General features: G+C 33.2%; 1 protein-coding gene across 1 annotated transcript in view; it reads right to left on the bottom strand.

Moving 5' to 3' along the window:
- LOC148941036 (C2 domain-containing protein 5) overlaps positions 1–13,076 on the bottom strand; it is a 290,635-nt gene that overhangs the window by 93,731 nt on the left and 183,828 nt on the right. Inside the window, exon 16 of the mRNA XM_089105147.1 lies at positions 6,908–6,961. Coding sequence (XP_088961273.1) covers positions 6,908–6,961 — 54 coding nt within the window. The remainder of the gene's footprint in view (positions 1–6,907; positions 6,962–13,076) is intronic.

Raw genomic sequence — 13,076 nt, 5'->3', positions numbered from 1 at the left:
TTAAAAAAACTGTTTTTTTTAGTTAATTCTGAACGTTTTTGAATTAATGTAGCTTTGATTTTGGCTCACCGTACATGAATAATTAAAACGAAATTCGCATCTTAAATTTCCTTTTTAATGGCTAATTGGCTTTCTCGAAATTTTGTTCTGACATAACTTACGAATTAATTTACGTAACGAATTTCTATATTCGTATGTTTTTATTGTGTATATTAGGGAGTTCGCTCCCTAGTCAATACCTCGCTCTTTACGCTAAAGTTAGAATTTTGTTCAAATTACAAGCCCCTGAATCACAAAGGGCTTTTAATTAGAATCAATGGCTCTTTTGAAAGTAATTAAAAAAAACTTCAGAGCAAAGAGAGAGGTATTGACGAGGCGACGAACCCTTTCATATACGTAATAATTTCTGTTCGTTTTAAGTTTTAATGTTGCTCCTTATTTTCAGTTTAAAACAACTGTTTTTTTATTTACTTTCTGATCGTTTTTTAATAATGATGGGAAATTTGGCGCCCCTTCTCGGGCATGTTTCTTCCCCCAAGGAAATATACTCTATTTACAGATCCGCCATCAGAACCCTTATTCCGACCCCGACCCCCCCACTAGAAAAAAAATTCCTCCTGAAAACACCAGTATACTTCCCAATAAACAATACTATATGTAAACAATGGGCAAAGTTTATAACTTTCAGCCCTTCCCCGGGAACTGCGGGGGATCAAGTCATCCTCAAAGCCATATTAATTAGATTTTTGACTATGCTGAACGAAATGGCCTTCTAAAATTTTGATTGGGTAACTTCGAGAAAAAATGAGTGTGGGAGGAGGCCAAGTTGCCCTCCAATTTTTTTGGTCACTTAAAAAGGGCACTAGAACTTTTAACTTCCGTTCGAATGAGTCCTCTCACGATATTCTAGGACTACTGGATCGATACGATCACCCCTGGGGAAAAAACCAAATAAACACAGATCCGTGATCTTTCTTCTGGAAAAAATTAAAAATTCCACATTTTTACAGATAGGAGCTTGAAACCTCTATAGTAGATTCGTCACCACGAACTGTTTGATACATAATAATCAAGTATGTCCTCTCCTGTCACTGAAGACTACCACCTCGGACATCACAACTCTAGACATTAGTTTTGACCTAGCTTCGTACCTAGATTTATATTATTATAATTTTTCAAAAATTTAACTTTTTGTTCTTTGTTATTGTACTTTTGTGATTTCTATAGAAAATTTTTATCATTCTAGTTTCTTTGTCCGTCCGTTTTTATCAATTGCATAGCTACAGAGTAACCAAAGCTTAGTAAAGAGCAAATCATGGGTCTTTGGAGCAAAGAAAACAAATTTTCGGCAAGACTGTCTCACAAGAGAAAAATCGCAAATTCATTTAGAATATTTTTTTTTGGTAACAGAGCCTTTTTAAGTTCGTAAAACTTGGCCATAAAAAAGAAAAAAATCTAGATTTTAACTTTGGTATTCATAGACAAGAGGCTGCATCATATTAAAACTTAAGCTTTGACGGAGAAAAAGCAACTTTTCCTCCAGAGAATTTCAAAAGATATTTGAGTTCTACAACCTTTATTCTTTTTTTTTTAAATACACTAACAGGAAACATAAATTGAATTAAGAAAAACAATGTATTGTGCTAAATTTAAAGCAATTCTAAAGACGCTTCAGGAGACAAAACAGTGGAAAAAATACTTCCAGCTTAATTAAGAAAAAAAGGATAACTAGCAAAGAAGTCCTATGAAAGTTCAACAGACAAGGATGAGCTTTGAAAAGGCAATTTCCAAGTTTAATAAGAAAGGATTTGATTTGCATACAGTTTAATTAAAGAGAGATTTTCGAATGTAATTAAACGCTAAGAAGCAAACATATTAATAAACTTTCGAGTAGGAAAAAAGAGGCATGTTCAAAGCGCCTCGCTTTTTGCTTTTAATATGTAGATAAAAAGTATTAGTCTACTGAAATTATATTCAGTTTGTTCCTTAAGCTGCATTGGAAAAGAAAACACGAATAAAAATAAACAACAATGTATCACAAAAATAATCAAATAATAAATAAGTAAATAAAATGAGTAAATACAACTACAAAAAAAATAAACCAAACGAACGAAATTATTCAAAATAACCAGAAAAATTATATAGAGGATAAAGGACAACAATACTGGAGTATGGAAAAAACTACTATCAACTAGAGTTGCCACCTGTAGGCATTTAGCACTAATTTATTATGTGAAGCATCGTAGCACGTGTTCAGTGTTGCTGAAGTAGTGCTAAAATAGCACGAAAGTGATATTTTAGCACTATTATAGTCAATTTTTGGACTATAGCACATAAAATTTCTGTGTAGCACGCAAATTTGGGCAACTGTAGCACTTAAGGAACTGACCGTGGTGGCGACCCTGTTATCCACTATCCTCATAACATAAAGAAGAAAATCATCAAATTCAAGGGTGGCTTCTACAACAGTTTTCTCACATTAAAGCTTAAAATGAAGCACAAGCTTCTCGCAGTTATAACCTCTATACTCGGCACAAGATGGCATCTACAAATGCTTCCTGATGGTATTCTGTGTGTATATGTTCATAATTAAAATTTTTGTAATTAAATGTAATTAGATTAACTTGTAAGTAAATCGCAGTGTGTGGTCTGATCACGGCCGTATTTTTTTGCGCGAAACTGAGACTGCTCCAGTAAGGCGTATCTGGTAAATTGATGACCTTTTATAGAGTTTTTTTTAACATTTGTGTTTTTTTTTTGTTATTTTTCGTTTTTTTTCTCTCTCTTTTTTTAAAGTGCTATTTCTTGTTATTTTATATGAAAAATGATAATGTATGATTAAGACCGATTTTGTATTCAGAATTATTTCTTAATAAGTATTTCCAGAGATGATGATATACCGATTGTTGAGCTAAAGACTATAAGGGAGAGTGATTATATTCGGTTGCCGTAAATTCAAGATGTAAATGAAAAGCGTCTGCGACTGTGTTCTTGGAATGTCCACGTGACTACAAGCTACCTCGATATTTTAGAATTAATTGAACAATTTTCTTCTTTTTTTGATATTATAGGATTATATGAAACATTTTTTAGTTCAAACCAGTCTCTCTCGCTATATTCATTTCGAGGTTATGGTCTTTGCGTTAAGAACCGAGTGGTGATGGGTCGTGGTGCTGTTAGATTCCTTATAAAGAATGAGTTGAATTATAATGAAAGGGATGATCTTAGTATATGGATTGAAGGTAAGATTGAATTTTTTTTTCAATTGAAATTGAATTTGATGGGAGAAAAAATATAATTAGTATGGTGTATAAGCCACCCAGTGTTCACCTGGAGGATTTTGCGGGAGGTATGAGTCAGCTGATTTCAAAGGTACCGTCTGGAGCTAGTCATATTGTTATGGGTGATTTTAATTTTAACCTGCTTGATTTGTCTAATCATATTGTTGATTTTTTAAATTTTATGATGTCGAATGATCTATACCCGCTTGTGAGTGCATCCATGAGGATTGTTGCACAGAGTGCAACCCTAATTGATAATATTTTCGTTCGTTCTGCCAATTGGAAGCTTTTATTGCTGATGTTTGTGCTGTTCCTCATTCTGACCATCTGTTGTTGATGAGTTTGATGAGGGGTGAACTACACTGAGAAATGAAAACAAAAATAATGACAATGTTGGTTCGTAAAGAGAATCTTCAAAAGTTCGTGGAGGAGGTTAGTATTATTGATTGGACCCCTCAGTTTCCTGAAGAATAATCCCCTACGATAGCACTTGATAATCTAATGTCAGTTATTCTACCCATTTATGATAGCGCGTGTCCTATTAAGGTAATGAAAGTGAAGAAACAGGAACCCCTTAAGCCATGGATAACGAGTGAAATACTGGAAGAAAGAAAGCTAAGGACTGAGCTTTACCACAGATATCTAGATGATAAAAGTGAAGTATCGTATGAATTGTTCAAGAAACAGCACAATTTAGTGAACAAATTACGTGGCAAAGCTATGGCCGAATATTATGATAGAAAGTTTTCAAATAGTAAAGGAAATATGTAAGAAACATGGAAACTGATAAATGAAGTGACCAATGGGAATGCTGAAATTGGAAGGAATGAAGTACAACTTGAAGGGTTCGCCCCTGATGATAAGTCTGGAATTGCAAATGAGTTTGGTAATTTTGTCTCTAATATTAGCATTAAAGTGCAAAATAGTGTAAAAAATAGATGGCAACAGGTTCAAGAATACATTATATGTGATAATAGAGGTGAGAGTTTTGAATTAGCCTTTGATCCGTGTACAAGTGATGAACTGCTTAAAATAATAAAATCTCTGAAATCAAACTCTGCAGGAGTGGACGGCTTATCTCTTCGAGCGTTTAAGGCAATAATGTATTATATTCTACCGTGTCTGCTTTTTATTATAGACCTGTCACTTGAAAAGGGCATTTTTCCTGATCAGCTAAAAGTTGCGAAAGTGATACCACTTCATAAAGGTGGCCCTAAAAAGGAAATTGAGGATTGAAATTGAGGAATTGAGACCGATTTCGATCCTTCTATTGTTTTCAAAATTATTAGAAAAAGTTGTTCATAAACGTCTATATAGTTTCCTACAGACTAATGGTTTGCTGAGTGAGACCCAATTCGGATTTCGCAAAGGGCTCTCGACGACGAATGCTTTGCTATAACTTATGGAATCAATTAACAATGGTATGGGTAGAGGTGAAACACCTTTGTCTATATTTATAGGTATTAACAAAACATTTAACACAGTTGATTTTCAAAGTATAGTAAGTGGGATGGAGTCGTTAGGTGTCCAAGGAAAGCGCGTAAAATTGTTTGACATCGATATTACACGGAGATACTTTAAAGCAATTTTGAATGACGTGAGTTCAACAACAATTCCAGTGGCGTATGGAGCACCACAAGGATCAGAGTTAGGTCCGCTGCTTTACCTCATATACGTTGATCTCATGCGTCTTTATTTGAAAGATGTGTGTCTAATCCCGTTTGCTGATGATACCGTTTTAACTGTGTTTGTCTCATCTGTGAAGGACCTGGGGAGAAAGGCGAATCTCGCATTGGGAAGGCTGAAGATTTTCACTTCATTAAGTTTGTTGTGTTTAAATGTTCACAAGACATCTTTATTGACGTTCTGCCGAGTTGGTACATCACTGGATGTGTTTGGCCAGGTAACTTCATGGGGTAATCCAATTCAGGAGGTTGATCATCTTCGCTACCTTGGTTTTTATCTTGATTGCCATCTGGCATGGAAGTGTCACAGTGACGCAATTTCATCAAAAATTGCCCGTGGGATAGAAATACTTAGACGTCTGCAGCACTTTCTCCCTCAAAGAATACTTTTAACTATATATTATTCGTTGGTTTATCCATATATCTCCTACGGAGTAACTTCTTATGCAACTATAGAAGAGTGCAAGTCCTACAAAATAAAGCTGTTAGAACAATCGGTAGGTATGTCCAGGATGTACATGACACCTGTGCTTGTTTTAGGTCCCTGAAGTTTCTTAATGTAGGTCAGATAAGAGATTACCATGCAGCAGTATTTGTGTTTCAGTCTAAGAATGGTTCAACCCCTGATGTTCATAAGAATTTTTACCAAATTAATAGTGACCTAAATAATTATGGAACTAGGCAAAGTGACAATATAGTTGTTGATTTGCGTCGTGGTACCAGGTCTTCATTTTCAATGAAACACCTGGGTGCATCAGTATGGAATGAGCTACCTCAATTAGCTCATTGAGCTACCTCAATGAGCTATTGAGCATAGAGCGGCGGAACACGTACATCAATCTAAAATTTAAAAGACTATTTTTTGGGGGGAATTCGTTAAATTTTATTATGGCTGGTAGGTTGGTTAGGGGAGGAAGATAAGCTGGAGAGGTAAGGGTGGACTGGGAAGGTAAGGGTGGATAGGTGCTAAGGTAAGTTGGAAGGGCAGGGTGGGGGAGGTGAGAGGGAGTTGAGTATTAAGAGTGATGGTGAATGGATTTGTTATTATTATTTTTCTTTTATATTTTATTTATCTATTATTATTTTTAATTCAGTTATTTATTTATTTATCTATTTTTTTCATATATAGGTTATAGTTTCTCTATTTTTGGGTTAATTTATCATAGTTTTAATTAAATAAGTGAGGTTTATGTAAATAGTTGAGTTAATAAGTAAGTAGGTGCGTGGGATCGTGAACCTTCGTAGGTTTTCTCCATTGCGAAAGTGTTGTTTAATCTATTTATTTGTTTGTGAATGTGGATTAATAATTAACTTATGAACTTACTTATGTAATTAAACAACAACAGTAGGAGAATTTACCAACAATATATACTGATATTAAATGGCGTAAGAAAGGATGAGACTCTGTGATAAAGAAAAAGAAATATTTAACGTCGAGAAAAAAACAACAACAATAAAATATAATAATGAATGACGAAAGAGTCTTCGCACATGGTGTAAAAACTAAGTGTATAATAAAATTATGATTTTATTAATAAAATTAGGGGTTTACAATAAAATTAGGGATTTATGATAAAATTAGGTATTTTAAAGTGATATACGGACTTTATGCTCTTTTTTAAAGTCAAGTATCCAGAATTTTTACGCATTTTCCCAAGAATTTTGCTAAAGGATAGCCGAAAAGGGTTGTGTTTTCAGCAAAGCGATAGATTTTAGAATTCTATAGACATATCATAAATATCTTTACTTTTTAAAAAGGCTTTGCTTTTTAAAACTAATATGAACAATAAAATGGAAGATAGAAAACCACCCTTTTAAAGGGAATGGAGAGTGGGTGGTAATTTTTTAAGGGCTATTTCGGTCCTCTTCAACTTCAAGTTTTTAAGTCAAGTTTTTAAGTATATTAAAGCGATTATCATTACATAAGAAATGACAACTTACGGTTTTCATTAGCTTCTTGCCCAAAACTTGGTTCTTTCAGTTTACTTGCTGTTCCTGTAAAATAATAGAATAAATAAAAAAAAATCAGATTCAAACGATAAGTATTTATGCTACAGCAAAATAAGTATTATAACTCTAATAAGTGGCTTTCATGCTTTATAGGTAATTTCCTATCCCAAGTTGTAAAATTTCGTTATGTTAGTTATAACCTTTCACTCTTCAAGTCCTTTCGCATCAGACTAGCATAAAAATTCATAAAAAAACATCATGATCATCGTCTAAAATCCTCACAATCATCATAAGCGAACTTTCAAAATTTAGAAACGTGAAAATATATATATATATATATATATATATATATATATATATATATATATGTATATATATCCCTCACTTGTTCAGCGCGCATGTCTTCTAACCGCGTGTGTCTTTGCCCTTCATTTTCATTTTTAACACGCTCTAATTGTCGTTTTCGCATATCTTCTAACCACCCGTGTCTTTGCTCTTCATTTTCATTTTTGATATGTTTTTGGATTTTGATTACTTCAGACAATTTAGCAACAACCTTTGCTTTAGTTGTCCGTATTGGTGTTGTCGCAATTGAGGATCGAGGTTGTCAAATTTCACAACTTTTCACGTTTGATTGTTCAGGTATTGGTTCCATAAATTCATTCGTTGATAGTATCTACAACAGCAAATTTTCGTTTTTTGGGCTTTCCAACAGACATTAAATTATATAAATAACTGTTGCGTTGGAAACTCAACAATCTTTTTTATGCTATGCATGACATCAAATAAGAAAATATTTATATGATGCCATATATGACGTCATAAGAAATGCTTATACGATGTAATAACATAGTACATGACGTCACTTGCAAAAACCGAAATTAAAGCCCTTAACGATTTTCTCAGACTTTTGGCCTATATAGATCAAAACAAAGGTTCGGCGATATGTGTTTCATAATGACAGAAGACAAGCTGAGGCAAAAGTTAAAGGTCCAATAAAAAAAGGTAATTTTGCAAAGGCATTACTTCTAATTTAAGGTCTATTTGGACGTCATGACATCAAGAAAAGGCTCATATGGTCTAGGTTTAGATGACAAGCAACAGTGAGAATCCATCTATAGATGCTTGCCGCGTGCCAAGTGCCGGGTCCTTATTATTGTTTAATCCTTTTAGTACTGTTGCTAATTCTTCCTCAAAAAACAAATCTTCCTTCATATCCATGTTATCACAAACTTTTTCATTTTCTTCTATATCTTTTCCTGCAACTCAATCTCGGTTTAGAACATTCTCAAAATTTTCTTACCATCTCTCTCTAACTCTTTCCTTGCAAATAATTGTGGCCCCGTTCCTATCTTTAACTGGGACAAGTCCGGATTGACTGCTCACTCTCAATTCATTAACATGCTAGAACACTATTTTATTATTATATCGTCTAGCTGCATCTTTAGATCCTCGGCAATTTTATCCATGGCCTCCACTTCACACTTCCGTAGTTCATTTTTTAATACTTTCTCTACTTTCTTTACATTACTCTTATTTTCATATGATTTAAGACGCAGATAATTCTTGCACAAGCCCCTTTTCCCCTCTATTAAGCATAAAGGTTTTTCACTAATATTCCTAGCTGCAGTCCTAAATTTCTTTCCAAAGACACCATCAGCAACTTCACAAATTTTTTTCTAAAATTATTCTAACCATCTTCCACATTTTCAAATTTAGAACTCTCAAGTTTAGTATTCAACTGTTCCTGAAAAGTTTCTCTCAAATTCTCTTTCTGGGGTCTATCAACATCATAACCTTCCGGGAAGTAGTTACCCTTCCGAAATTTCAGCTTTAAATTAACCCTCGACACTACCGGATGGTGATCGTTACTTTTAACATCAATAACAGCACTCCTATATACCCTAGTATCTTGTATTGATCCTACCAGTCTTCAGTTTACTATAATATAATCAATAAGTTTGCTGTCTTACCATGATGTAAATACCATGTTAACCTATGAGCCATTTTGTGACCAAACACCGTATTGGTTACAACTAAATTATTATACCTACAAAATTGCAAAAGTCTGTGGCCATTACTGTTTTCTTTTCCTACATCAAATTTACCTAGGCTAGGGTAACATCTATACCTATTTCTATCGACATGGGCGATAAAATCTCCTAGTAAAAACATCATATTTCTACCTGGGACCCTGTCTAATTGCTCTGGTAACTGTAAGTAAAATTCATCTGAGTCACTAGTATCTCCGTCAGTCAGTTCTACTGGGGCATATACTACTATAACTGATACCCTGAACATTTTAGTCATAAAATGAACAATTAGTATTCTATTATTAATACCTGCCCAGCCTAAACAAGACTTAGTAGCTTGATAAAATTGCAACAGTCTATTCTTGTTTTTTTTTTTTCCTACAAGAAATTAACTTAGGCTAGGATACCATTTGCCCCTATCTTTACCAAACCTGGCAACAAAACTTCCTAATAAAAATACCATATTTCTACCGAGGTTCCTTCCTATTTGTTCCTGTTACTGTATGTAAAATTCATACGAGCTACTACTATCTTCTTCAGCCGGTTCTACAGGGGCAAAAACCACTATGACTTATAATTTTTGGTCATGAAATGACCAAAAATTATTGACCAAAAAATATATTATTAATAGCTAGCCAACCTAAGCAAGACTTGCAAGCTTCAATATTCATCATGGGCCCTACTCCCAGCCTACATCCATCCTTCCTACCTGAGTTAATAAATTCTATATCACTTATTTTCATGTTTCCTAACCCTTGGATATGAGTTTTTCAAACTCCTAAAAAGTCAAGTTCAAAACATCTGAATTCGTCAGTCAAAAGGTCAATACGATAGTCTTTTTAACTTTGTTATGTTCCAAATCGCACGTTTCATATTATTTGAATCATTAAAATTGTTATGAATTTCAAATTCATTTTCGAGCTATATATTTGTATAATATAAATTTGTAAATTATAAATGTTTTTTAAAATTTATATTGCAAATTAATGTGCAATTATAAATTTAGCAAATTTATACACAAGCTAATAAAAAGGATGTACAGTTCATTTTGCTTTCATAGACAAAATAAACAAGTTATTTTTTCCATTCGTAGTATTTGACTGAAATACAACAAGCCCCAAAACCCAAAGTTTGTGAAAAAAAAACTAGAATGTTGCATTTCATTTTCTGGGTGTATCTTATTTTTTAGAAATGCATACGATGTGCGGTGATTAACAGACTAATAGAAATGGGGAGAGACGAGATGTGGAGTAAAAGAAAGTTCAAGAAGCATTGCGTATTATTTAGCTTTCGAAAAGCTTGTCGTCAAAGATATTGCACTTTACTTTGACAGCATAAAAAAAATTTGCAAAATAAAATTTCAAAACAGAAATTTAACCATAGAAAAGACCCTAGTTTTTAGAAAAATTAGGAGCTTTTCCAAAAAGCTACCTCTACTAGGCCTATATAACACCGAAAATTGATGTACGACGGCTTATTTAAAAATTTGTTTCTAAGAAGGCTATACAATTTATTTTGCATTCATAGAAAAGTTCAAATAATTTTTATTTCTTTCATAGTGTTTGACAAAATCTGACAAGCCTCAAAACCAAAAATTTCTGAAAAAAAAGAGACAAAACGTCGTATTTCAAAGTCTGAATGCATATTAGCTCTCATAAATGTCCAAAGTTACAGATTTTTCGGTGCAGCTTAGCAAAGAGATAATGTAAATTTTTAGATGTTATTTGATTCGATTATCTAGATTCTATGTTATTTGTTTTTTAAAAGGCTTTTAATCGAAGGTGTTGGGATTCATTTCAAAAAAAAAAAAGCAAATCCAAAAACTTGATTTCAAACTATAAATTTACCAAAAAAAAGGCCCTAGTTTTGAAAGATTAAGAGCAGATGCGTTTTTTTTTTTTTTTTTTTAGGGGTTATCAATTCGAGCAAACATCACTAGAAGATTGAGAGACGGCTTATTGGAAAGAAAATTGAAAGTTATAATGCTCTTTTCACCTGACCAAAAGAATTGGAGGGAAAATAGCCCCCTTTTACTTTTTGGCAAAAGACATCCGATAGAAATTTCGAGATAGCCATTTGACTCAGCATAGTTGAAAATTCCGATAACAATACTTCTTGGGATGATATGATTACCCATAGCCCCTGAGGAAAGGGTTGTAAGTTATGCAATTTGTTCATTGTTTATATATAGTATTTGTTACCGGAAAATATATGGAATTTTCTTTGTTTTAGGAGGGGGGGGATTTCCCACGGGAAGAATTTTCCCTGAGGAGGAGAGTTTCCGGGGGGGGGGAGATTTTCCACGGGAAAATTTTACACAGGTAGAGGGGATTTCCTGGCATAATTTAAAAAAGGATCAGAAATTAATTACCAAAAAAACATTTTTTTTTCATCTGAAAGTAAGTATTAAGATTAAATCTTAAAATGAACCGATATTATTCCGTATATGAGGGGGGCTGCCAACCTTCTCAGCCCTAACTCTTTAAGCTAAAGTTTGACTTTTTGTCACAATTCTTTGAGAAAGACTGCTCAAACACAGGTTGAATTTGAATGAGTAGAAAAGGTAGCTGAGAAAAGGTAATGAGCAGAATTTTTAGAAAAGCTCGAACAGAATTGCTTTCTATTTGCACTTTATGACTAAAACATAACAAACCGATTTTGTAGCACAGAGGACCGATGCTCTGGTTTGCAATATAGGATTCGGGGTTCGATCCCCGCCGCAGAAAAATTGGGCGACAAACTTTCGACTTGTCCCAGTAAAAACGACCCAGCAACTTAAACGTCGATCCGACGCCCTATGCGCCAGCAATGGCTCAGGAGGATTTTAACGTTTTTTTTATAACAAGCCGAAAATTCTTGAGAAAAAAAACCAGAGATTTCTTTTTTCAGAATTTGTGGGTGCATTTTTCTCTCAAAAATCTATAAGAGATACGTTTTCTTTGAATAAGTAACTGAATATATTTAGAAGCATTTCTACATTAAGTTCTACGTATTGAGTTTGGAAAAAAACTCATTTTCAAGGCTAAAGAGCTTCATTTAAACAAATTGAAGATAATTCAGGAAGTAAAACTTCAAAAGAGCAAGTTACTAAAGGAGATTTATTTTGCAGTAACTAAATGCAAGACGTTTTTAAAAGACAAAAGCCATCTATCTGTGTTGAAAACTTACTTTTAGCAAGTTTAGAAAATAAGGTATCCTATCTCATATAGCCTTTATCATGGAACATTCATGCACAATCGCAATCTTATAAATTAAGATTGTCAGAGATATGATTCAAGGTGCTAGAAGCATTCGATATTACTTGGTTTCTTAAAAGTTTATCAAGTTTATCTTCGAAGCTAGGACGCTTTATTTTAAAAAAATGTATCGGATTTCCAAAACAAAACAAAAAAAAGGAATGAATAAATTTTATTTCGAAAAGACTAATGTAAGCTCCAGGTCAAGAACTCTATTCGCACAGGAAAAGAATAAAAGATAAGAAAGAAAAAAATCCCAGAAAAAAAGCTCCTCATGATGCCAGGTAAAACTGAAACGAAATGAACACTTTATAAATCATTTCAAACTTTGCAAAGCAATTTAGTATGCTGTGAAGTTCTTGTGAAGTACCTTCTTTTCAGCATCAATTAACAAAAACATAGAGATGCGTCATGCAAAAATTTCGTAAGAAAAATTGGTGGTCCCGATATTGGCTTTTATAGACTTAATTACTGAAAAACGTCGTTGATAACTAAATATTTTGATTTCAGATATCGGGCGGTCCGTTTTGATACTTGTTATTTCATTAGAATAAAACTTTTAACCTGGGAGACAACTGAACATTTTGGAAAGATTTTGCTAATTCATTTTAGATTTGTGACAAAATAATCATGTTTTTTGGGATTCAGAAATTTGTTTTATTAATAGTAAATTTGGTTCTACCTAACTTAAATACGATCTCGTTAGTTTAATTTAAATTCCTAACATTTTAATGAATTTTGAAATAATTAACAGGATAGTTTTAACTAATAAATAATTAATTTAATTTTAATAAACTTGATAAACTCTTCGATAAACTGTAAAAAAAAATGACATGTTGCTTACACATTTTTATGAAAGAGATTTTCGATTATTTTCAGAAATTTCCAATT

This window comes from Artemia sp. Qi Xiang Cuo, chromosome 19 (assembly GCF_049724085.1).
Source record: "Artemia sp. Qi Xiang Cuo chromosome 19, ASM4972408v1, whole genome shotgun sequence".
Lineage (NCBI taxonomy): Eukaryota > Metazoa > Arthropoda > Branchiopoda > Anostraca > Artemiidae > Artemia > Artemia sp. Qi Xiang Cuo.
This window is presented reverse-complemented; position numbering and strand designations above follow the sequence as displayed.